General features: G+C 41.1%; 2 protein-coding genes across 3 annotated transcripts; one reads left to right on the forward strand and one right to left on the reverse strand.

The window, feature by feature from the left end:
- Positions 1–6: 6 nt before the first annotated feature.
- Positions 7–10,185, forward strand: ENPP5 (ectonucleotide pyrophosphatase/phosphodiesterase 5 (putative)). Of its 2 annotated transcripts, none has more exons than XM_026039965.1 (4): positions 7–19; positions 2,417–3,289; positions 5,448–5,624; positions 6,758–10,185. In XM_026039965.1, exons 2-4 carry the CDS (start codon positions 2,425–2,427, stop codon positions 7,141–7,143), a joined length of 1,428 nt encoding a protein of 475 aa, XP_025895750.1. In that variant the 5' UTR covers positions 7–19; positions 2,417–2,424; the 3' UTR covers positions 7,144–10,185. The 2 variants fall into 2 exon arrangements, with proteins under 2 accessions (XP_025895750.1, XP_025895751.1); XM_026039966.1 differs by lacking the exon at positions 7–19 and adding an exon at positions 1,778–1,992.
- A 3,121-nt stretch (positions 10,186–13,306) lies between these two features.
- Positions 13,307–19,759, reverse strand: ENPP4 (ectonucleotide pyrophosphatase/phosphodiesterase 4). Its single transcript, XM_026039981.1, has 4 exons — positions 19,690–19,759; positions 16,989–17,853; positions 15,917–16,087; positions 13,307–14,062 (listed from the first exon to the last, which is right to left on the reverse strand). The coding sequence occupies exons 2-4, from the start codon at positions 17,809–17,811 to the stop codon at positions 13,698–13,700; spliced, it is 1,359 nt and encodes a 452-aa protein (XP_025895766.1). The 5' UTR covers positions 17,812–17,853; positions 19,690–19,759; the 3' UTR covers positions 13,307–13,697.
- Positions 19,760–27,066: the final 7,307 nt, after the last annotated feature.

Raw genomic sequence — 27,066 nt, forward strand, 5'->3', positions numbered from 1 at the left:
CCCCCGCCGTCGCCGACAGGTAACGGGCGGGCTCGGCGGGTGTGCGGTCCCTGTCGTGACAGCGGCCGCGGCCCGGGCTGGGGGCGCGGGGAGGCCCCGGGGGGGCGGGGAAGGAGTGAGCAGCGCGGGTCGCACTGACCGGCCAGCCCAGCCCAGACCAGCGTAGCAGGGCCTTCAAAATATGTAACTTGCCCTGTTAAAAACAGACAGTTGAAGGAGTAGGCGCTGCGGCCCCTTCTGGGTAGGTAAGGCTCAGCTGTAAGCGCCCCGTTTCACTGCAGAGCGCTTGAATTCCTAGCTGCCGCTCCCGGAACGGAGAATTAGGACTCGCCACGGGGAGAGTTACGTGGRATTGCAGGGTGGGAGGCACGGCTCCTTCTCCTGTTCCTCTCGGAGGTTCCCTAGGGATAATTCTGCATGGGGCGAAGCTGGGGGAGCAGCATAAGGTAGCCCTGGCTCTGTGCTTTCTGCTGAAAGGGGAAACACGCATCTGAAGTGTGATTTAAGTGTGATAAGGCTCTATTTAGTTTGGGAAAGTATTAAATTTAGGCATAACATTCAGCTGCCTGAAAGTTTTCCTTCTCCCCTTTTTCCCCTGCCTTAGTTTATATGTGAGGGAGGTTTAAGTGGGAAATTGGAGTAGGAAAACTTCCCATGGAAATTACTGCCAAAATGTGTGCTACCAATGTGGGAGCTGCATCATTGGATGCAGGTCGCTGTGTAACTTTTCATATTAACTGGTGCACGTGGCCAGGATCTTAATGGATTTACTGGTGACACAGGCGGTTTTCCAGCTAATTTTAGTGGTATTTAGTTCTAGAGGATTCCTGAAAAATGGGCACCTAAATGGATGGGTGTGTAAGTATCAATACTGTCCACTTGCAGGTGTGGATTTAACATCRCCTCTTCTTATGGGTAAATTATGTCCGTAACCAATAAATGGGCAATAATAGCCTGAATTTTATAAAACTTACAAATACARAAGCTGTCCTGGGAAGAGGACAGCTTCTGTCCTCTTATAGGAGATACGTTCTTGCAGGTGGTTGGATTGACTGTGTTATGAATAAGGAAGCAAGTTCAGAAAGAGGAAGTTTGGGGAGGGAATTAAACCTATGGTAAATCATGAAGATAATATAGTTTTATGAGAGACTACAGATATCTCATTCTATTATGTAAGGAGGGGCAATGATAGGAAAGAACAGTCAGTATTCTTAGGTCAGCTGATCAGAGTTAATGCCGAAGAGAAATTATATCTAGGGTGTGTAGTGCTTTAGGGTGCACAGTGGTCACTAGCTCTTGCAGTCCATAGGTGGGATTTGAATTACATTCCATGTTTCTTGTTTACTTCCTGCTCGTTGTGCTCAGTTGTTAGTAGCTTTTGATTGGAAAGGATAAATGATGGTTGGTTTTGCTTGAGGACAGCTGCAGGCCACGTGATGCACTTCCCGTGTTTTTCACCAGCCTCTTTCCAGTCTGTTAACTAAGTGGTCAGTTCTAGGAACCTGACTGCATGCTGACYTGTATGACTGGCATACATGCTTTTGCTAAAGATATCTGTATGTAGCAATGACATTTGGCAGTAAAATTCAAAGGTAGCTGATTGTGAAGAGTTCAGTTACATAGGAAAATTATGGTCAGGTTCTTACCTGTCTCCAGGTAAGATGCTGACATTCATGCTCTTTGGTTGAAACTCATAAAACCTTTTAATGGATCTAATGCTGTGTCTGAAATGCAAAGCTTACTTGATAATTTCKCCATTGCAGATTGCCCTGCGCATATGTAATAATCCCATACAGGCTGTTAGGGTGAGAAACTAATGAATTCAGCTGGTAACCCCTCACTGGCAGCGTGTGCTTTTGCTTCCCGTTTGCCAGGCTAAGCAAGCATGGTGCCAGTAGGTCTGTCACACTGGCATGGAATTTGGGAAGCAGTGCTCAAAAGACAACCGAGAGGCTTAAAATTCTGGTGGGAATGGACTTTATCATTCTAAAGGTGAGAACTGCCCCTTGTTTTAAGTGYTAGCAAACAGAAGCCTTCTCTTAGGATGTTTTCTTACTTTGAATATTTAAGATTCTCAAGAACTTCTCAAACCGTGAGAGGAAGAGTTCCTGTGTGTTTTGGAGGAAAAAAAGAAGAAATGAGCACCCACCACCAGATGGGTGCTAGTTAAAGTAGTGACTGCAAGCTATATTGTTGACAAGCTGTTTCTTTCAGCAGATAGCAGAATGGCAGTTCCCATCTGTAAAACAGGGATATTAATACATCTGATAAGTACATAGACTCCTTCTTATGTTTGGAGCACTTGGCATCAGTAAGGCAAGTCGCATAAGTAAACAAGGGATATTAAGTTACTTATTTTTAAACTAAGCTATCATTTTGACAGCCAGGTTAACACAAATATTCTGTCTCTACCCAGTAGGTACCATGTTGCCTCWGAAGAGAGGAAGAACGCCTTCCAGAATAGCTGTGAGCTGTTACTGGACAGCCGTGGCAGTTTGTTTACTATTTCTTCCGGCTGCATTCCCTCTCCAGCAAGATCGACCCAGGGTGTTGTTAGTGTCTTTTGATGGATTCCGATGGGATTACATCTACAGAGTGTCAACTCCCAATTTTCATTATGCCATGAAGAATGGTGTTCATGTCAAACAGGTCACTAATGTGTTCATAACTAAAACATACCCTAACCATTACACAATGGTGACGGGTCTKTATGCAGAAAGCCACGGTATAGTTGCTAACGAGATGTATGATCCAACTCTGAATGAAACCTTCTCCATGAACAGAATGGAAATCTATAACTCGAAGTTCTGGGAAGAGGCCATTCCAATATGGGTMACGAACGAGATAGAAGGACATAAAAGCGGAGCTGCCATGTGGCCTGGAACGGATGTGAAAATACATGGAGTCCTCCCTACGCATTATATGCCCTACAATGAATCTGTTTCATTTGAAGATAGAGTTGCTAGGCTTATTGCCTGGTTTACATCAAAAGAACCTATAAACCTTGGTCTCCTGTACTGGGAACAGCCTGATGAGATGGGTCATATTCTGGGCCCAGAAAACCCTCTTATGGGACCAATAATTAGTGATATTGACAAGAAGCTGGGGTATCTTATATCTGAACTAAAGAAGGCGAAGCTCTGGAATGTCATAAATGTCATAATCACAAGTGATCATGGAATGTCACAGTCCTCCTCTGACAGACTCATTGAACTTGATCAGTATGTGGATAGAGAGCTTTACAAAGTGATTGACTATTCTCCTGCAGTAGCTATTTTGCCCGAAGAAGGTAGGAGATACAGCACTATATTCTCTGAAGAAAATGCTACCAAAATGTCTCCAGTCCTCATTCCCTAATGGATGTAACAGTAGCTGCACTGATGCCCATAGGACATCAGCCTTAAATAGGAAGATTTTGTACGATCACTTCCATGTTCTTTTTGCTAGCACTCTGTAAAGCTTGAAATAACATCCAAGAACTGAAAGCGACTTCGCTTTTAGCAGGGAATTGAACTAGATGATCTTCAGATAACTATTATTAATATAGTTATCTCCAGATAACTATAACTAATAACTATTCTGTTATTTTGTAATGGACTACAGAAATAGCTTAGATCTGTTTTTCCTAGAGATTCTGATATTTATTATACACTACTAGTAAACTAGAATTAGCCCTGATCATAGCTAAAATTATATCCTTATTTACCAAAAACCAGTTATTTCATTAAAAAGCAAGATGCTTTATTCTCAATTTMGTTATGAAAATGACATTAATTTAAATACACAATGTTGATTCTTAAATGCATTTTTCCATTTGTCTTGCTTAGACCAGAGGATTGATAAAATTTCTTAAGACATTCAAAAAGGTTTTGAACACTTAAATCAGATTTATGCTACTCTAGTTAAATGTTTCTTACCTTGGAGATGGATTAGAGCAGCCTAGCAAATGTCTTCTGTCTTACCAGCTACATATTAGGAATCAGTATGAAGTATTAACAAAATACTACTATTTTTTTTCTAACAGATAAACTTTATGGTAATCACTAAATGTAACAGTTGTCACGAGTCAAATTTTATATAAAAAAATTCTATGAAGCAAAATAGACAGTTTGCAGTTAAATACCTTAGTTGTGCACAAAAAGCTGCAAGTTGGGTTGTCACAAGCTAGCTGAAGTAAAAAAAAAAACACTTAATATGAATATGTTGTTATAGTTCAAGTAGGGCAATAACTTAGTGTACTGCATTTAGAGGTTTTCTCCCTCTCTGTTAGCCCAAATAGGAAGCTGGCATGGGTAAATTAATTTTGTTACTAATCTAGTATTTCTAAGACTAAATTAATTGAGAGGAGAAACATTATGTATTGAATGATTTTGTTTTCCCACAGCATTTATACTGAACTGTGGAAACAGAGAAAGCAAAAATTGTTTAAAGACACTGGAATCCAAAAATAAAAATCCTGAGAGATGTTCAAAACCACATACGTGCTGTAAATGGTAGACTGAGTTTTGCCCCTAGTTTCCTTGAGGATATGTCAAAGGTCAGATTGAGGACTTGTTCTAGCACCTACAGGCAGGAGTTTCCTGGGACACAGAGTTGCAGAACAACTAGCTTGTGGAAACACCCACAGCAGGAACCACAGCTGTGTATGAAAGCAGAAGGTGCTCAAAGCAATAGGTTAGAATGACAGGATGTGCTTAAATCCCCACACATCTGCTAAAAATATCATTTTGGTCACAAAGAAAATGTAGACTTTTTACAGCCCTGTTTCAGACCTTGTAGTGCTGAAATGAGACCATCTGTGACCTTAGCTCTCTGTGTTGGCTATGCACGTGCGTAGCACAAAGCAATTAAATAGCTCGTGCAGCAGAGCTTTCCTGTCTGGYTGCAGTAAGAAATGTCACTGGTCATTACAGCTACCTGAGGGGAAGCTGCAGTCTGGCCCTAAAGCAGAAATAACCTCGTCAACTGCTTTGGAGTCACCTTGATTTCAGGTTTCACATGGCACTCAGAGGAACTGCTTTTTTTTTGCATGGGACTGAACACTTTTTAACTGCAGTTCTCATGAAAAGCTTACATTCTTACAACTATTTAGTGAGGGATTTTTTTTTTTCTAAAATTAGGAAGAAAGCTACTAGTCACAAACAGTCTGTTAGAATCACARAATGGGTGAGGTTGGAAGGGACCTCTAGAGACCATCTAGTCCAAGTCTCCCGCTCAAGCACTGATGCCAAGTGAATTCTCTGAATGTACTTCTCAGTTTCTCTCAGTAACTTCTGTAACATCATTATTGTCTCATATAGCTAAATTTAGCCTTCTAGGAAAGTACATGTTGTCCTCTTCTTTCTCCTGAAAATTTTATTTCAATTACGGATGAGTTTGGTAAACACGTCTCCTTAAACGTATTTTAGAGGTATTTATTTTCCATTTGTTTGTTTTTTCTTTTGAAGGAAAACTGGATGAAGTCTATGAAGCTCTGGTCAATGCTCATCCCAACATGACTGTTTATAAGAAGGAGCAGATTCCAAACAGATTACATTAYAAGCACAACAGTAAAATTCAGCCAATCTTAGCATTGGCTGATGAAGGATGGGAAATTGTACACAATAAGTCTGACCATTTTCTGTGTAAGTATTCTGCCTCTAGAGTGTTTTGTTGCATCTGCCTTGTCAGGCACCTTTTCTCTTTCAGGCACCTTTCTCTCTCAGGCACCTATTTTCTCTTCCACCCTCAAACAAGGTTAAATGTTTAAACCCAGGAGAGTAARCTATGACACTAAGTATGTAGAATTTACTTCAGTTTTGTTTTCTAATGAAATAGGAARCACCCAGCTATTGTGAGGCGGGGAGTGGAATTGGTATTTCTGGAGTTAAATTTACTGATTTAAGATCATTCACATGTTTTAGTCATCACATGCTTGAGGTCTTCTGGAAAGATCTAGCAAAATGATGAGCACTTCCTGAGAGATAAGAAATCTTAAAAAAAGGTATTGAAGAGAGGGTGAAAGCATTTTTTATGCTGTACTCTACATTTTATGGTTTCTCTTTCTTTGGAGGGCCAGAAATACTGGACCAAGGCTTGGTTGCAACTTTGTTTTGCCCCATAGGATGAGATTTCGTCATCCTTCTAGATAACTTTGCTGCTGTTTATGAAGCTGAAGAATGTTACCTGCCACAGAGCCAAGTTTTTCAGCTGTTGATACTTGATAGGAGCTGCTCTTCTTGGCTGTTTGTTTACATACTTGTTCCAAGTTTCTAGAGCCCTGGTAAGGAAAGGGCATTGGACGCTTAGCAGTGAGATCTGTAAACTTTTCTTGCTAATTGGTGCATAGTACACAAAACCAGACAGGGTGTCAAGGCCATCAGAATTTAAGGTTTGTCTGCTATAACGCATCAAACAGACTCTATTTGGCCTTTTTTTACTAAAAGATTTGGTCCCGTTGCAGAGTGAGTGTCTTTCCTTGAGCAGGATGAAGGAAGTTTGCAGGTAGGATACCCTTGGCAGTACAACTAGTGCCACGAGAACTTAGCTTTTTTTTTTTTTTTTTTTTTTTTCCTAGAACTCTCCATTCTTTTTATAGTGTTTTCATTTTTTTCTGTGACTTGGTATTTGCACCATTGATGAAAATGATTCTGCTAAACCTTTATAGCAATAAATGAAGGTGGCTGTTCCCTTTCTGCGTATGCTGATTCTGGAAGAAGCTTCAAGCGCTTGTTCTGCAATTTCAGAATACTGACTTTTATCCTTCTTTTCTTTCTAGTGGGTAATCATGGATACGACAACACCTTACCAGAAATGCATCCAATCTTTCTAGCATTTGGGCCTGCTTTCAGAACAAATGCCACCAAGGAAGCCATGAATGCTACAGACTTGTACCCTTTAATGTGCCACCTACTCAGTATTACCCCTCTGCCGAACAACGGGTCGTTCCATGCTGTGAAAGATATTCTTGCTGAGGTGGTTCCAAGCTGGCCTCATCCTGAAGCTCGTGAAACAGAGTCCTATGCTTACTTCATAGGAGTCTCTCTTGGCGGCATCCTTGTTCTGTTTTTCCTTTTTGTTTTTGTTAAGCATTTAACCCGCAACCAGATATATACCATGCGAGTGCAACATACTGAAATTGCCCAGCCACTACTACAAGACTAATAGAAATTGTCAACAGAGGCACCATAAAGTTTTGGAGTAGCGTTTGGTGCTTTATCCTGTTTGGCACTTAAAAAAAGCTTCTACAAAATTAAGTGGCTCAGCAGAAATATGTGGAGTAAACCAAAATGGATACTTCTCCACTGGTACACTGGAGTACATAAATATCAGGTACATAGAGAAAGAGTGTGTTTCTGTTTCACTCTACAACCACTTAATCTTTCAGAGGTTGAAAATATTCTGGGTAAACCTGGAAAGCTGTATATGTGTCTAGGTACATATAGGATACGTGTAGTAGCAAAAGACCTTGAATACCTCATGGTGAACTGCTGATAGGGAAGTAACATCAGCTGAATAACATGAATATTGCATGGTGATTTAGATTCTTTTTTCTCAGTAAGCTTTTAAGCCTCAGATTCTAACAAATCACGGACTGGTTGGACTCTGCTTTGAGGTTTCTCTTCCCACCCCAARGAAGATGTGTTACAGATGACCAATAGAGATAGCTGGGTGGATTAAATCCTTCTGAATASAACATCTAGAGAGGTCACATAGTACCAAGTGTCTAGGTTTAGAGCTAGACATGTTTCTTCTGAGTCCTGTGTAAATTGTAGTACCCATAATATTAATGTAGGTGGTACTGCCTTTAGCAATCAGCATYAAGCTACCTGATTAATTTATTTTTATGTAAACGTAGGTCTTCACTTTCTCTGTTTCTTCTACACTGGACTAAATTTTCTTGGAGTTCCTGTGGCTGGCTGATTAAAGACACAAATAAGCACAATGCTTGTATATCCAAACAGAGTCTGTGGTATTTCTGTGATCGGAGGGCTCTTTCTGAATGAGGCTTATGGGCAGTTAAGGAACGTGCTCTACAAGCTTGTTTAGAGGGCTGCCTTTTTTAGAGGGCTTCACTGGGTGAAGTCAGATCCATCACTGAAGACGGTTTGTTTGGGGGAGTTTGCTTCCTGTCTTCTGTTTTATGATATGAGTGGTTGAACCCTTCAAGTTTTGATTAATATCTCTAAAGACCAGACACACCGTTTCAAGGAGCGGTCTTATCAAATGTACTCTTAAATCTGAAAAAAAAAAAACTTTAATATGAAATAAGGCATAAGATTAAGTTAAATTTAGTAATATTGAAATTTTGTTTTTCCAGGGCAGGTCTGTATTTGAAAAATCAATCCTAAATTGGATAGAACTATAAATTACTGTGCCTCTGTGAGGGGGTTGCTGAAATAAGTGTTTGCTCTATTGCGCCTTTTTTTTTTTTTTGTTGTTGAGCTTTCTTAACTGAGAGGTGAGAAGCTGCTGACTTTTTGTGTGAAAGAAGTGGTGTTAAGTGAAAAAAAAACTTCTAATTGTCAGATTTCAATAGCTGATTTTCTCTCTGAGTAATACTTCTGTGTTTTGCTTCTGAATACAGTACATGAAGGAGAAAAAAAATCTTTCCAAATTGACTTAAATATTCATCCTGGTATTTCCATAAGAGCAATTTATCAGTGCAGGCACATGCATTAGTGCTTTATTTAAAAASTGGATTATATTTTCCTCGAAAAGTTGGTAACAGCTTTATCTACAGCCCTCAGAGGACAGAGTTAAGAACATCGTAGCCTTGGATAGTCCATGTGTCAAGAGAAACTAGTGATGTGACTTAGTGAAAAAATGACTAACTGAAATCCCAAACCCATTCTACTAAACCTAATTCTAGACTCATCAGAGGATGACGTCTAAGCGGGTTCAGATAGGAATTTTAACTTCTTGCTGCCTTAGTGATGATTCCACTGTGCCRTGATACTTCGGACAGAGTGAGTGCTGGCTACTTTGTCATCCCCTGCATTCCTCAGTGGTTGCAGAGAYACCTGTAGAGCGTCAGACTCTGACGTGGAAGGTTTCCAGAAGCCACAGCTAAATACAGTGATGGCTTGAGAGGGAAGGCAATGAAGTACCTGCATGTCTTAAGGTAAAGGCTGAAAATCTAACAAGTTRTATCTTTAAATGTCAGGGAACTAGCACATCTTTTGGTGCTTAATTTTGGGATACGAGTACTGTGTAATGTATCTGACTCATCTCTGCAGTTACTCACCTTGGGATGCTGGTTGCTGTTCCTGCCCATTCTCTTAACAAAACACTGGAGGAAAACCCTGAGCTAGCCATGCCTGACGTACAGCTCATCCTCAGTGGAGCAGGCTGCTTGCTCTGCTTTAAATCTAATCTGTTGACACCAATTCAACCTGAATGCACGGGGCGGGGCAGCTAGAGGAGGATCAAGTTGAAAGACGAATTCAGAAGTGATKTTCACAGCAGTCTGTAGAGAAGCTTGGGAGGTCTGAGTAGCAAATCTAGATTTCTCAGTCATTACTGATCTTCCCTAGCTTTCTTCCAAGAAATGGGTGGCAAATGGCACTTAATGTATTGATTCTATGTTTTCTTTCTTATTTGGATCTTTGAAATTTACTATAGCACAAACTTTGTGTATTCCAGTTTAAAGAAAGATAACAGTTTGGGTGAAGAGGAAAACAATAAATGTCTGACATGGGCCAAGTCCATAATGCCTCCTGCTCCCAGGAGCTTCCTCAGCTCCTCACATTGCAACATGTGGCTTGAGTAGAAACTTCTTAGTGATGTTTATGGCAAATGCTAAATTATGCCCTGATCTTTAAGGGGCAAAGTYGGTCAGTGTTAGCCATGCTACTATCCCTGTCCTACCTCCCAAACATGTGACAAGGGAAGCATGTTCCCACTCTAGCTGCCTTTGGGAACAGAACATCCAAAATAGGTCAGGAATGCAGGCATGAGAGTTCTCTTCGGTTTTGTTGTTCTGTATTGYACTGTGAGGCCCTTTGGAGAGGGTAAAATGACACTTTGTAGAAAAAGAGAAATCTTTCAGCAGTTGGCTATTTTGGGTTAGGTTAAAGCATGTTTCCTTATTGTATAGGTGTCTCTGTAAATAACCTCTTAGGTAGTTACCTTGCCAGGGTGTTTAACACCAGCTCGGTAAACACTGCTTCAAGCTAGCGTGTGTGTGATTAATGAACATGAAAGCACCTTTGTACCATTGGGGAAAGGAAGCAACTTTTCAGACTTGTGATGGGAGGTTCTTTGGATTTTACCTTTCTAGTGGGAGGGGGACACAGGATTTGGATTTATTTTTCTCTCTTTGGTGCCTTTTGGATTTATGAACAAGTTTATCAGAAAGGGSGTTTGAATACACAATATATTGGCTTGTAGCTAAAGCTTGGGGGTTGAAAAGCCTGCATGAATCTGAGCTGCTTTACTGAACTCTGGAACATCTCTGCGATGTCTTAACACTTTCTTTTCTTCCTGCTTGAAAATGTCAAAGTTGAAATATATATTTGCTATGTGCTGTCAAACATTGTGTGATTGCTTCATTTACAGTAATTCTGGAATGAGTTTTGATTTTGGAGGGATGGCTGGTAGAGACTGACCTTACACCACATGCACCCCAACTATTTCTAATATCACCATGCAAACTTCARTAAAGGTATCTGTGTGGTGCAACTTTTAAGAATTTTAGGTGAAAGTTTTATAGGAAAGACTTCTTGCTTCCAACTTTGCCAACATTTGCAGAAATCACAGGTCACCGTCACCAGCAGCCTTAATTTAGTTTCCTTCTTAAGAAAGCTGGGGAGTTTTTTTTGGTAAAGATCTGTACCAGAGTTTCTGCTCTGAATTACTTTCAGTTCTCAAGATCATTACTGCTTATTCTGAACTAAGGATAGTACCTGTATATGCATAAAGTTGCTGGTTTATTTTCCTAAGTGGTGCATCCTTTTCAGGTGGAAGCACATTTTGCTACAAGCCCAGCACAAGGGTTTGCTAATGGATAGGTAGCTGCAGTTGTTTGGTCACTTTCCCTGGTGCTCTATATCTGCCTTTATACACAATGAAACTTCACAAMTGGCACCTACTAAATGCTGCAAAGCTGCAGCATGCTGTGACTTCAACCATTCATCCTCTCAGACTTCCCTGGAGTAGCTTAGACTACTGTCTACCTCTTAATTGTTGGTTTAGGGCATGTGAAAAATGGRGAATTTTCACTGCTTAATTCCTTTTGTAACCATTAAAGCTTTTCACCTCCCTCCCAAACCACTCTTCTCTGTTTTTGCTAACRGAAGGAGGAGTAATGGGCCAGTAAGTGCTGCTGAGACTGCAGCTCAGGCTCTGCTTTCACAGGAGTTAAGCAAGCATCAACCTTGCAAGCCCTAGTACAGATGCTACCTAGAGCCAGAGGGAGCACTGCATTTGCACAGGCCTAGTTATTTATACTTCAAGGTGAAACACTACTGCTGCCCTTCCCCTCAGCATTTATAGTTTTGATAATTTAAAATAGTAGAGAACTTTTAACTGTGACCCAATAATGGTGTGAAGCACCAGGAAAACTGAAAGTACCTTAATGATGTAGTGCAAGACTAAACAGTTCTGGCAAAAGGAGGAAAGAATAGAGCAGAGCACTTTCTCTGGGCGTTTGTTTTACTTCCAAGGAAAAAAGCTGAAGCTTTGACCACAGTAGAGATGAGCCTTGCCCATACTGCCAGAAAGATTAATCGACTTCTACTCCACATACAGAAGATGCAGAGCAGCTCCCACCCTGCCACCCTCCAAGAATAGCAGCTTTTATTCAGTGAAGTATGAAGAAATCAGCAAAGTCTCTCCTGAATAAGAAGGTCTTTGGGCATCCTCCCTTTTTGCAGCACTTTGGAGTTCAGCTCTGAAAAGCACTTGTTAGACTCATTACCTCAAGCTGCTACTGTAAGTAATCAGATATTTAAAATCTTCCACCAGAGGAAGAAAAATGAAAAAAATGAATCCTATGTTTAATGCAGTTATTGTTTAAAACCATATTACAGCAACAGGCAAAACTCCAGCAGCTAGAAGCAACTACAGATTTTTCAAGAGGCCTGAGTTCAGAGTAGAAAGTTATTCAAGAGGGAGCCATTGACAAGAAGTAGCACCGACTTTTTTAAAACTGTCCTTTTATCTGTGTGAAAAAAGTCTTAGTAGTGTAGTAGATTGCATTTTATACACTTTTTATTAAAAGTAACGTTCCTGTCCAACATGTATATTCCCTTCTCAGCTGAAACACTAAAAAGGAGGCTGTGGCTAATGCCCAATTTCACTGAACACAAGTTAGTGAGCAAGAAGCTGTGCTCTTTGCTACCARATCTCCCACCTATCATACTGAAAAGCTGATAAATTTAAAACTGTCAAACTTGTAGATTAAGGTCCAATAGCTATAGCTCTGTTTTGGGATTAGCATTAATGTTTTAACCTCACCTCTCTCCCTGAACGATTAAATACTGCTCTAGGACTTTCTGAATCATTTTTCTCCCTTATACAGCAAGTTTTTAAATCACTATTTTTAAATGAAACTCTTACTAGCTTTGATTAAGAGAACCCTTACTAGYGCTCTGGGACAGAATGTTGAATCTATGCAAGTCAGAATGTGCAAAGACCACCATATCTTAAAAAACAGGTTAACCTTTGAAATTCGAGCATTTAAACACAAGAGTTTGCAGTCTCTGCACAAAAATTGCTCATATTCTCCCTTTGTTGCTTCTTCCACATGTGACAGCCATCACAGGACAATTATCAGCTGGTGCAAAAGGCAGTGCCCACCTTTATTACACAGAAACACCCAAAAGAGCATTTCAGCAGCTGAACAACTTCACAGGGTTTAGCAACAGTAGTTTTATTACTGCAGCCATTCTGCCTGAGTAATTCAGAAAGTAACAGCTTAAATCAACATCCCTGAGGTAAGCGAGGAGCACTGTCCCACCAGCTCTCCAAGTGCTGAAGCTGGGGAGTGAAATCCAGAAGTTTGTCAAGACAACRCAGAGGCTGTGATTAGCGACTTCATCTCTAGCTACTCCGTATCAAATGCCACCCTGCATGTGCTGCGGCTCAGCTGGAAGCAGCATGCACAGAGTGATGCTCCCTGTGCCAATGTCTACCTCACTGGTTTCCTTCCCCAACAGTTTCTTCTCACAGTGCTGGCTTAGGGTGGAAACAAAAAATAGTGCCCCCTCCTTCCATCTTTTATCCCACAGTTCTTAAGAGCAAACAAAGATACAAAAAAAGTTCAAATAGAACTTCTTCCACCTCCCACATTTAAAAAAAAAAAACCTTCTAATAGAGGTACAAGAACACTAAAAAAGTTGACTTCAGTTTAATACAAAAAAGACAGAATTCTCATTTCATTTACAAATGCYAATACTCACTATCAGTCTATTCTCACTACCTTATTTGAAATTTCATTTTAGAACTGCTGAAAGTTTTGAGTGAAAAACAAAACTTAGTTTGCTAAGTATCAATTGCAGCAGAAAATTTGTTCAAAATGTCTTTCTGAAGAGAATATTTCTGAAAAATATTTTTACAAGACTACTAGTCACATAACACACAAACTTAGCGGGTTCTTGGCTGTACAGTATTTTACACAGATACCATTAAAGTGCATCAGAGACTGCTGTCCAGTGCAAGTTCAAGCTCATCCCCAGAGACTGTTGTTTAGCAAGCAGGGCCGCGSTCCCTCCACATTATCCAATTAAAGGATCGTCATCATCCTCTTGTAACTGAAGTCGAGAGAAGGGACGGGGAGAAGATATTCTATTCTTTGAGATTATTATAATGCAGGTGAACGTAGCCAACATTATAAGGGCCCCAACAACTATCCCGATGACCTCGGCAAGATTTAAGCACCACTGGTCGGCTAGCAGACACTTGACATTACCGAGGGTTCCGTTGTGGGGCTGAGGTGGCAGCCCCAGGATGTGACACATCATGGGGTAGATGTCAACGGTGCTCAGCGTGTGCTGCTTGTAACCGTGGCGGAAAGCAGGCCCGCGAGCGGCCAGGAAGGGATGCATGCTCAGGAGAGCGTTGTCGTAGCCATGGTCACCTACTGGAGGAGTGCAGAGCACGGAGTTAGCCTTGTGGTTTCTGCCTGTGTATCTGTCATGTTCCTGCCCACCTCACCCCTGTCCACAGAAGGCACATGTAACCAAGGATACGGAAAATACAAGCAAGCCTGTGAATCAAGCTGGGATTYGGATTCCTTCCCTCCTTCCTGCTCTCCAGCAGTCCTTTTCCCCTCACCAGCCCTCAGTCATGATTCCTCCCACTAACTACCTCTTTTTCTTCTGGTCATCAACTCTTAACAGGTTTCCCTCTCCTACTGCTCATGTTAAGAGCTGAAATGGTTGTTCCCATTTCACAAGAAATCAGGGGCTGGAATTAAAGTTGGCATTCTTGAGATTTGGGAATTTGTAAGACAGACACTTCCTTCTTTCAAAAAGCCAATACATCAGGTTCTTCAGGTAAAGGGATACCCTCGCTCTCCCCCCCCCAAAAAAAACAACCCCCCACACCAAAACAGCCAAAAACAAACAAACAGAGGATCACACCTTTGGCAATCATTTAACAAATGGCTTGTCTACAAGCCAAACAAATGGCCTTGCCTACAAGGCTTGGACACGTGGTAGATTAAGAAAATACTCAGATTTCCAGTGCAATATAAACACACAGAGAGCAGTTATAGTCCAATATCCTAAAATCTGTTCTAGATGTCAAAAGTCGCTCTCAGCAGTCACAACAGAACTTGAGTGACTGTATTTAGGTTAAGACTTTATTTCTTAAAAATAGGTTAACCTATCCGCCTCCASAATTGCCACCTTATCTGCTTTTTTTGCTCTGATTTGAATTTTTATGATTCCTATTACTTTAAGTGTAATCACACCAGTTYGGTATACTTAAAATAGCCAAGATGCTACTTGTAGATCTTCTTGCTCGTTAGCTTTAACATAATCTTGCATATTTTTAGTTTTTCCTTTTCAACTAACTTATTTTGAATAGAATTGTTCTAAGTTGCTTCCTTACGGAGTTTCCTGTATGGAAATATTTAAGTAGGAGGGCTAGTGTGTGCTGGCACCGCTGAGAATAGCACTGATATGGATAAATGTGCAGGTATTTTGTTACCACTATGTCCATGAAGACACATACAATAAACACTTAAATAGTTGCTTATGTAGCTTTCTAGAGTTTGATGCACAAACTCTCTCCCATTTGCCCTTGGGAACCCTTTGCAAGTCAAATGCTTTTGAAGAGTGATTCAATTCAAYTCATGTAACTCTTTTAAAAACAGACTTACCAGCTATTTTTAGGTAGATGAAATCAACATTTAGCACATAGAATTATGCTATACAGTGCTATATTTTATGGTTAGATTCAGTTTGAAGATTTTTGAAAGCTGAAGTTTGAGGCTTTCTTTTTTTTTAAACATGCTATTTGATGACTCAGTGAGAGTTCTGGCTTCTTCAACTCTTAATGTTGTGTTATTAGCTTTAATACTTCCTTCCACTTGTTTTGTTTCCCAGGATGTGTATAATGCCATTACGTGTTGTGTCTTACAATCTCCAATGTAAATTCACCATATCTATTTTATATTTAAATAGTTTAAGCCAAACATCAGGGGAAGCTTGAGACACAGAGGCTGCATGACATACCCAAGACTACTCTTAAAGAGCATCTCTGGCTCTTAAATGGAATACATTTAAGTGGAATATTCCTCTAGTCAATGGAATATCCCCTATCTCCTCCTCATCTCAACAAAAGCTGAGGTTTGGGATGAAAAATCTGGAAATTGCTGCCTTTGAGATGTTCCCAAAGATGCACAATACTAGGGTTCTGAAGGGTTACAAGGGTTTCTGACTGCTGAAATCMTAATAAAACAATTTACACATAAGGAAGATAAACTTACATTTTGGAAGTGACTCATTTTGTACAATTGTCCAGCCTTCATCTGCAACCAGAATTATGGGTTGAATTCGCTTATTATGTCGGTAATGAAATCTTTCAGGAATTTCTTCTTTGAGATACACTTTCATGTGCTCACTGCAGTTTTTCAGTAAGTTATATACATAAGTTTTGTCTGTCAAGAAAAAGTTACATGTGAAACAGTTGGAAATTACATCCTGTTTACTATAGCTTTCAACCAATTAACTTTAATCTGTCATTTTCAAAGCAATATTTTTTCTTTGAAAAGAATACTTCTTCCATGTCTCTGATGAAATGCTCTATATATCAATGTATAAAGGGGGAACAAACTGTGAAATCTACAACAGATTAATGGCTGTGATCTAGGAACTACAATTCAGGCTACTCCTTGGGCTTTGACAGGGGGGTGGAAGAGAGGGACCAAAATTAAAGTAGAGCTTAAAAAAAAGAATGCAGTCATATACATAACGTAATCATACATAGAAGTAACCAATATTTTATCCAAAGCAAGGAATTAAGTTTTTTTCCTCCATATATAATTTGGTTCACTATAATCACTTCAGCCTGCCATATTCAGAAAAACTCTCATTAGTATCTACCCTGACATACAAAAACTGACATTTCATTCACAGAAGCAAAAGTGGTAAAGCAATCAAAGTTCATTTTAGATTTTTTTTTTTTTCACTTGAAAAGTTAGACAGTATTATTTTTAGTTGTTTGTTTTAGCTGATTAGGAATTAGAACTGCCTAACTAAATGACCGAGGAACAGAAGAGCATGCACACGACATGACAATTCATTTGTCAAGAATCAAGCCCAGGCCCATCTTTAGCACCCATAGCAATTCGACAGGAAACACTGATACCCAAAACAAAGAAATCTCTAAATCAAGAGACTTTATTAGCTTATTCATTACAACAAAGCTATGCAATATGAACTACACCAGCTTTGAAAAAGATGTAAACAATCTACCACATTCTGTACATTTTAAACAAAAATATAATCAAGATTTGATTCTCACTGTCTAACTTTAAAAAAAAGAATAAGAATACGTACTTTGTCTTGGCAACACTGCAGCAACTGGACTCTTGTCTATGAGAGTGTAGTTTTTGCGACCAATACAGTTATCCAGATTAATCAGCTTCTTTGCAGAACATGGGGCCATTCCATGATCACTTGTTATTATAATGTTGATAGTGTCCCACAAACCTAATGCTTTCAACTTTTTAGTAAGGAAACCAATATGATTATCCACTTGTTCTAATACTTTGTGCATRTTCTCAGTATCATCCGGTCCGTATTTATGCCCACTTGCATCTGGTTCTTCCCAGTATAAGGTAGCAAAACTGACTGGTGGGTTGGAGTTGTTCAGCCACGTAACAATTTTCTCCGCTCTCTCCTCAAACGTTACTGAGAAATTATACTTCATAAAGAACTGAGGGGTTGTATTGTGAATTTTCACATCAGTACCAGGCCACATCGCAGCAGCACTTGCTCTGTTTCCCTGCTGATTCGTTACCCAAATTGGGATGGCCCCATTCCACCAGAAGGGATCTGAATCATTGAACTGTGAGAATGTTTTCTGGGCGTCCGCATCATACATGTCATTAGCCACAATGCCGTGACTTTCTTCATACAGGCCTGTCACTATGCTGTAGTGATTGGGGAAAGTCTTTGTGATAAAAGCGTTTGTAACGTGGCTGACAAGCACACCATCCTCGATGAACTCCTGGAGATGAGGAAGTTTATAGGTTTTCAAGTAATCCGCCCTGAAGCCATCAAAAGACACTAGGAGTAACCTGGATAGGGGATTACTAGCAGAGTTACCACAACAGGCAGCTACTCCTGAAGAAAAGAATAATGCTAACATCAAATTCATCGTTGAGGCTTCCAAGTATTCCCAGCAGCTAATCTGACACACCTGAAAAAATTAAAAAGAAAGTATATATAAAACAARGTAATTGCCTGCAACCAATATACATTATGCATATCTTCCCAAGACAGGTATACAATAGCTAGTCCACYAAGTAAAGCCAATAACAAACAAATGCAAGGAGAGGGTTTTTTTTTTCCATTCAAAACACTAAATGAAAAAAAAAGTTTTTAAAAGCAATGATTTAATGGGGTTTGAGTTTTATTACAATTCAACAGTTAAAAAAGAAAAGTGTTCAAAAATAAGCACTGAAATAACTTCACTTTCAAGACTCCTATGTATCCCAAAATACCATTAGAGTTTAGACCAGAAATCTGTTTGCTGCCATAATTCTCATTTTCCTTTTACCTCCCCAGTACCTCTCCCCTAGTTTCAACCAGTTTAAGCCGCTAATACACTTTTCAGACTTTCAACATTCCTATTTATTCCTATTCCCGATTGCTCTATACGTGGAGTTGACAAAAGAAACCTGTGCAACAGCTCAGGAGAAAACAGAAGGACATCCACTTTAATGGCACTAAAACTTATTCTTCACATCTCATTGAAAACAAACAAACAAACACTCTTAACCATCACAAACACAAGGTATTATTTATCACATCATCATTTTGCATTATAAACTAACCTACAGCAGAAAGGACATGTCTGAGCTTATGATGGACAGAACTGCTCAACTGCTCCACTGAGGARGATCGCTCTCTCTATATATATCACATATATACTTATATTTACATACATATACTACATATATTTATTTACTTTACATACTTTTAATTTACATATACTTACATATATATTCATGYGTGTGTATATATATAGATATATTTCTCTATACACCTTTAAGAAAGGGTAGGCAAAGCTTCAAGTTTCAAAAACTGTATTGTTAAGACTGCAAAACTGTATTTTTAGATAGCGTATCTACTTCTRAAGAAAAGCCTCATTCTCACATTTTTTTCCTCTGGCTCTTATTGGCACAAATCAGGCAGATTTTAGGAAGAATTGCAAATACTTTCCTAACTGATAGATTCCTAATAATTCCTGTCCTGTTTCAAGCCTTTCCCCCAARTCACACAGCTTCTGAAACAGCGAGCAACAGCACTTTGCATCAAAAGTGCCAAGAGCTCAAATGTTCACCCGGGATCTAGCAGTGAGAGGAAATTACCGTCCTGCTCCCTCTCCCAAAGCTATGTTCTTTAAAAGAATTCTTTGAAGAAAAGAAATTTAAGGACTCTCAGATACRGAGTTTAAGCATTACAGACACTGTTTTGGGTTAGTGCAACCCAAAGCAACTCTGTGGGAACAAGGCAGGAAACAAACTTCCCGTTGCAGCTGAAGCTTCTTCCCAGCTCTCACAGGGGATATTTATCTACTTTTTGTTTTGTTTTCTTGTCAGTGCAGACTTTCAGTCCAGAACAGCAAGCCCAGCGTGCTCCACCTCTACCCAAGGCTTTTCTACACGGATGTCAAATTCATGCTGCAAAAGAGGCATAAAACCTCACACCAGCCTGCAAACACCCTAAAGACATAACATCGCTCGCATTTTTACTATATACAACGTTTCACGACCAACTCCGGAAAGTTTCCAGCACGACCGCTCTTGAGCAGGGCCACCGGCCAGCGGGCTCTGAGGCAAGACCTCGTCACCTCGCTCCAAAGGGGTTATCCCGCCCTTGAAAACGGGCGCCTGGCAGCGAGGAAGCGCTCGGCGCCTTCTCGGCCGCCGTCTCCTCAGCACACGGGCCGCGCAGCCCCGGCTAACGGCAAGCAGGAGCCCCGCTGACCTCACCCCCAGAGCCCGGCCCCGTCACGACCGGYGGGACTCACCCCTTGCCCGGGAACGAGAGCACAAGTGACCGACGACACACGCAGCTCAACGGGTCTTCCTCAGGGCTGCGCAGCGGCGCCTGCGCGGCCCCAACCGCCGTTAACGGCCGCAACCGCAGCCCGCCACGCGGGGGCGGGTGCCGAAGAACGCGCTGTGATTGGTGGGGGGCGTCCAAAGGCGACGGTTGATTGGTTGTAAGGGAGGCGAGGGGCGGGGCATCGTGTGGAGAGTGATGGGGGTCGGGTGCGGGTGCAGGTGTATGGGGTGGGGGGGGGTGCGGAACAGGCTAATGGCAGGGGGACGGAGCCACGGGGCTCTAACGGTTGCGCAGTTATTTGCCATATCTGCTAGGCAAGGTGAGCTTGAGCCCGAGCTCAAGAAACGTGCACGAACGAAGCAGTCAAACTGCCCTTTCCCTAAAAAGTTTTTATTAAAAAGACTGAAGGACAGCAAAAAATAAATTACAGCAATGAGTTGTTGGCGTCGGCTGTCCTCGTTGAGTTCCCTTACACTGCCCTGTGTATGCCCAACTTCTCCCCCCTCAGCTGTGACCACACTGTTTGGACCCGAAATATTGAAGGTGGAGGCTTCTTGTGAAGCTGTTCCCGAATGCAAGTGCCTTGTGCTGGCTTGAGGCAGCTTCTGTGTGTGCCAGTGGGTGTGTGAGATCAAGACYGGGCCAAGTGTTAAGGTTTGTTTTGGGTCTCAGCTTGAAATTTGTTTTGTGACTCAAGGCTGACACTCCAGATGCCCTCTGTCATCCCTTTTATTATTAGAAGGAATTAGTGAGTCTACAAAACATGCCAAGTTGCTGAGAAGGAGCGAAGTTTAAGTACGTGTTCCTTAATAGTATATGCCAGAGATCATAGCTCCCTTTTTAAATTTAATCTTGAAAACTGAGAAAAAGACAAGCATGTAGCTTCATTGTTGACTTAGGTAGAGGATCCGGATTTCACTGCTTATCCTGCTGGTGTGTTTATTCTGATTRCTCCGTGGATGCCAGCAGGCTATAGATTTATAGATGCCATGAAAAAAATGGTGAACAAAGGGGCACACCCCGGAATGTAGCAGGTGGGGCAAAGCACAGGCACCTGAAAGGAGATAAAACACTCCAGGAGAGCTAGATGTTAGGCAGCTTTTCAGATGTTTTATCTCAAATTGGAGTCAAATTGTTCTTTTTTTTTTTCTTTGTTTTTTCTTTCTTTTTTTTTCCCTTTTCCTCTCCTTAGTTACACTAATGCAGGGTAATACTCTGTAAATATGCACGTGACCATTTATGACATTGGAAAGGGAAATGTCCTTTACAAGTGACCTTATTGCGTTGTGTGAGTTTAAAGTATCGGGAATATATAACAATACCTGTAATCTTTTAGCCTGCTTGATTTAAGATCACATTTGATCGGTTTTATTTGGATCTTGTTACTGTTATGATACAGAAATAAAAACTGAGCTGGGCCTGTTTAGCCTGGAGAAGAGAAGGTTGAGAGGGGATCTGATCAATAGGTATAAATACTTGAAGGGTGAATGTAGGGAGGAGGGGGCCAAACTCTTCTTGGTGCTGGCCAAGTGATAGGACAAGGGGCAATGGGTACAAGTTGCAACACAGGAAGTCCCATCTCCAGGTGAGGAAGAACTTCTTTCCTGTGAGGGTGACAGAGCCCTGGAACAGGCTGCCCAGGGAGGTTGTGGAGTYTTCTTCTCTGGAGATCTTCCAAACCCACCTGGATGTCACCCTGTGCCCCGTGCTCTGGGTGTCCCTGCTGGAGCAGTATGTTGACTAGATGACCTCAGATGGTTGGTCCAACCTCAACCGTCCTATGATTCTGTGTTTCTTTGAGATGCATCTTAAGCAACAAAAAGCTTTTTGCTAACCCAGTCTGGCAAAATGCTTGTTCATCTATTCAGTCCACAAAAGTCTGAGCAAATCTTCTTGTTTACCCCAGGCCATGCGCTTTGAAACGTCTCCATGGCCGTATGAGCTCAGAATAATTTGGCCAGTTTGACACATCCTGAAGCAACTCTGGCCATCTGAAATGTGCCAGCCAGCACGTATCAGCCATTTCATACAGGTCTTGAATGTGTGTGTGCGCCTGTAAGAAATGCTTTAATTATGTATTTACTTCAATTAACAGAAGAAAAACTGGAAAATACAAGGATATTTGCCTTTCATCACCATTATCTCTCSTTGCATTGCATTTAATCATTACATTCTTCTGTTAAGCTTATAAACACTAGACTGTACTTAGTTTTGCCAGATGATATACAGATTCACTGGTGTAATTCAGCTGAGCACTTGCAGCTTGAAAACAATCATATAAATGCATTTGTTTTACTGGAATTTACTGAATGACAGGATGTAAAGGATAGGCAACTATGAAAGATTCTCAATATTTGGCTAAGTTGAATAAAAGACTTGATTTGTAGGCCAGAAACTATACCCCTCTGTTGCTAATAYTGGGTAGGGAAAACCACTGCCTTTAGTGAGTATTTCAAGTACCTGTCTTAAGAACTTTTGTGAGAAAAAGATTTTCAAAGATTTTCAGTGCTTTAGCCAAGACTATTGAAATTGAATACTGAAAGAAACCTTTTTTTCCCCCCCCCCACCAGTTTTTCTCAATTTTATGCATATAGGACAAGTCATGGAATCATAAAATCCTTAAGGTTAAAAGGGACCTTTAGAGATCATCTAGTCCAACMCCCTGCACACGCAGGCTCACCTAGAGCACGTGACACAGGGCTGCATCCAAGCGGGTTTTAAAGATCTCCAGAGAAGGAGACTCCACAACCTCTCTGGGCAGCCTGTTCCAGGGCTCTGGCACCCTCACTGATAAGAATTTTTTTCTTAAGTTCCTGGGGAACTTTTGTTGTTTCAGTTTGTGGCTGTTTCCTCTAGTTCTGTCGCTGGCCACCACAGAAAAGAGGCCGGCCCCCTCCTCCTCTCTGCCTCCCTTGAGGTATTTATACACGCTGATCAGGTCCCCCCTCAGCCTTCTCTTCTCCAGGCTGAACAGGCCCAGCTCTCTCAGCCTTTGCTCACAGGGCAGATGTTCCAGGCCCCTGATCAACCTCGTAGCCCTGCGTTGGACTCTCTCCAGCAGCTCCACATCCCTCTTGTCCTGGGGAGCCCAGAACTGGACAGTCTCCAGATGTGGCCTCACCAGGGCTGAGTAGAGGGGGATGATCACCTCTCTCGACCTGCTGGAGATGCTTTTCTTAATGCACCCCAGAATCAATCTCTTTGATCAGTTTTGTGAGCAGTTTATTGTCAGTACTGTACGTTGATGTGTCTTTATATAGTTGAGAGGAAGAAAAACATGATAATATGGTTCATAAAACCATAAAAGGCAGRTGGTGACTCACAGCTGTCTAAATTTATTAGACTTTTCATTTTTACTACCCATTTAATCTGAAGAATCGGTTGTATATGGTGACTGTAAACAGAAAGGAACATTAACCACACTGTTTCTCACRCTGTCTGGAATGATATCCCTAGGGTTACATGACAGAGTGATACAGAGTGTTTTGGTGTCACTGTTCTCTATTTCATTTACTAGAGACTCCACTGTATAAAAGCTTGAAGTCTGTTTTTTTCAGCTGCACTTTCTAAGGGTGTTTAGTTTCAGCGGTAAACAGGGATATTGAAATGATGCCAGACTTTAAGGGCAAACAAAACTGTTTTCCTTGGAACAGTTGCTTTGCTGGAATAAAAAAGTCAACATTTCTTAGGCTGTCAGGTATTCTAATGGAATTTCCAACCACTGAGTTGGATAGCAAACGAAACAAAGACTTATAAAAAGATCTTATAAAAAGACCACAAGTAAAGGACTTTGAAATATCCAAATCAGTAATAATTGTGTTGGTCCTGCAGTAGGTAATCTGTGCTTTCAAATGTGTGTATTGACTATGCCTGGTATTTTTAACAACTAAAAACTGTTGATGTAAAACCTGAATGGCCTGGGCAAAACAATTTTGTATTGTTTGTCCAGTTCCCAGTGGAGAAATGCCTGTCTCATGTAGAGTCGTATTTACTGGTGCATTGACTTTGTGTTTTATGTGTTTTATGCAGGGTCAGTAGCAAGGGAAAATCTGYCTGAAGATGAATTGTCATTATTACAGTGGAGCTCTGAATTCATGAGCCAGCCAGCACAGAACCCAGGTCAGTGCAGCAACAGATGGAGCTCTGGAAGCCATTTTCAAAGGTGTGCTAGCTCTTTGTAAAAAATCACGATGATCAAAGCCTTCCATTAAACCAATATCTTACTAAATGTTTTTCCTGTGTATGTTGTATTTCCGTACTGCATTCAAAGTAGAATACAGAAGCTGCTATAGCTTTGTATGTCAACAGTTCCCGTGAAACTGAATTTAGGCACGTGTTTCAGAAGATGAACTGACTCCATGTGCAGATATAAACTACTGAGGCTCAATGCCTCCTGCCCTCTGCCTCCTGCCCTCAATGCYTCCTGCCCTCTGCCGTCCAGAGGGACCTGGACAGACTGGAGGACTGGGCGGCGAGAAACCTCATGAGGTTCAACAGGGGCAAGTGCAGGGTCCTGCACTTGGGGAKGAATAACCCTGGACACCAGTACAGATTAGGKGTGGACCTGCTGGAGAGCAGTCCCGCAGAGAGGGACCTGGGTGTCATGGTGGACGACAAGATGACCATGAGGCAGCAGTGTGCCCTGGTGGCCAAGAAGGCCAAYGGGATCCTGGGGTGCATTAAGAAAAGCATCTCCAGCAGGTYGAGGGAAGTGATCATCCCCCTCTACTCAGCCCTGGTGAGGCCACATCTGGAGTACTGYGTCCAGTTCTGGGCTCCCCAGTACAAGAGTGATGTGGAGCTGCTGGAGAGAGTCCAGCGCAGGGCTACCAGGATGATCAGAGGCCTGGAACATCTGCCCTATGAGCAAAGGSTGAGGGAGCTGGGCCTGTTCAGCCTGGAGAAGAGGAGGCTGAGGGGGGACCTGATCAGCRTGTATAAATACCTCAAGGGAGGCAGTGAGGAGGAGGGGGGCGGCCTCTTTTCAGTGGTGGGCAGGGATAGGACTAGAGGAAATGGCTTCAAACTGAAGCATCGGAAGTTCCACAGGAACTTAAGGAAGCATTTCTTCACTGTGAGGGTGMCARAGCMCTGGAACAGGCTGCCCAGAGAGGTTGTGGAGTCTCCTTCTTTGGAGATCTTTAAAACCCGCTTGGATGCAGCCCTGTGTCACGTGCTCTAGGTGACCCTGCATGAGCAGGGGGGTTGGACTCGATGACCTCTGAGGTCCCTTCCAACCTTCGGCATTCTATGATTCTATGAATGCACCTAGGTAACTTTTTGTCCTTCATATGGTAGCAGTTCACAGTAGCACGGTTCAGGTCAGCCAGGGTGACCATCAAAAGCCTAGAGCAGAAGAGCAGTCTTGTTCCTCCTTCCAAAACAACTCATTCCTCATTTTCAGAATTGTTGGGAGTTGCAGATGCTTGGACCTCTGGAATTCAGAGTGCTGTTGTTCGCTGTCTGTCCCAGTAATGATGTTCTGTGAGTGCAAATGTCTATAGGTGTAACTGGGTGCAAGAATTTGGGGTGCTCACTTTAGATGMAGAGAGCAGAGCCCAAGTAGCAAAGTCTCTTGCACATCCCTTGCAAAGATCTGAATGCTGGATAAAGATCCTGGTATTTGCATCATGCTGCCYAATGCAGCATCATTAGTGAATCAAACATAGCTGTTCATGAACTGCTAACAGATGAGGCACTTCTGCCCTTTCATATAGAAGCTGAAACTGAAGATGTTGCAAGAAGAAGTTTGGGTAGGACTGATTTCATCCAAATAGTTAGCGCTGTGTGGAGTGAAAGTACAGCAGTATGATTTTMCTGTAATTCTTCTATAATGTCTCTGTAAGCACTAAATAGTCTTCCGCCCAGAGCCCACAGGTTGGGCCTGATAATGTACTTGGATTGATTCAGCACAGGCTTCTAAGTTCTGGAGCTTGCATGACATGGGATTTTTGTAAAATAGGTACCTGGAATGACAATGAATATTCATGATTATTTCAGTGGCTGCCAAATACAAACTAAGGGCCCTACCAGATGATATGCTAAGTACCCTTAGCTTCTACTGACATTTGAAAATATTGTTTACAATTTTTCACTTTTAGGTTCAGCTGTTTCCAGGAATAATAACTGAGTGCTTTGTTTTAACCATTCCATTTTCTTGATTGTCTTATTGCTGGGAAGGGAAAAACAACAACAACAACAAGAAAAAAACCCACAACACAAACAATTGAAAGAGCTCAATTGGTTTAGGTTATGGAAAAAAAAAAAAAAGATTTGTAAGTTCTTTGCTGAGAACATATAAGTATCTTCATGGAGAGTAAATAAAACTGAAGGACACTGTTCATTAAAGCAATAAAATTGTAATAGTAGCTACTTGGAAATTACATCCTGAGCCTTTCCAATAGAAATAGGTTGGTGTTTTTGAACAGCTAAGGCTATTAATTGTTGAAACTACAGGTGGATCCAAAGGATTTGGAATTGCTTGAAGTCTTGAGTCTTGAATGTCTAGAAGATATGGACATTATGGGATTTAAAAAATGGATACCTTTAATCTAGATGCTGAAGTTTTAGACAGCTAAACTTAATTTAGTTTTTTTTTCTAAAAATGAGACTTGCTGAGATTTTACTGATTGATAGTATCTTAGTCATATACATACTAAAAGTTATGATCGGAATCATGTTTTGGTATTTTTTGCTATAAAATGATTAGAGTTAGGTTGAAGAAAGCAAATTCTGTCATGAAGTAAAAAATAAATTTGAAAATCAAATATTTATTTCTTGGTGATATCCTCTGCTATTACATAAATGTTGCTGCTTATGTTTTATATGATCATTTATCAAAGCAAATAATCAGTGTTATCAAATCATGTGGCTCACAGGAGTAGAGATGGTACACACAATGACAAGTGACAATTTTATTCAAAGAACTAATATAGAAAAAAAGTATTGCTGTTATCAAAAAAAAATATTGCTGTATCAAGCATCGTAACCAGAAGAATTTGAGGGGCTGCTTAAATTGATAAATTGGAGATCGGTTTTTCATATCTTCCATTCTTGTGGCTGTAAAACTGGGAACATTGCTTGGAGGGCTTCAGTTTTCAATAGAGAGTGGAATGAAAAGTGGTGCCAAGATCTTTTCTGCTTTCATGACTCTACAGAATGCAGAATCTCTTACCTTGTGCAACCTTATTTTTTAATCTCTCAGTTTTTTGCCAAGACTTTTTTGGCCAGGAATTGGAGAGGGAGCAGCACAGGACACAGCAGACCACAAGACTAGTGTGACACGTCGCGATGTGGGCATCTCAGTGTTGGTCTCATTTGACATTGTGTATCTTGTGAG

This window comes from Nothoprocta perdicaria, unplaced genomic scaffold (assembly GCF_003342845.1).
Source record: "Nothoprocta perdicaria isolate Ctin4 unplaced genomic scaffold, notPer1 scaffold_248, whole genome shotgun sequence".
Taxonomy (NCBI): domain Eukaryota; kingdom Metazoa; phylum Chordata; class Aves; order Tinamiformes; family Tinamidae; genus Nothoprocta; species Nothoprocta perdicaria.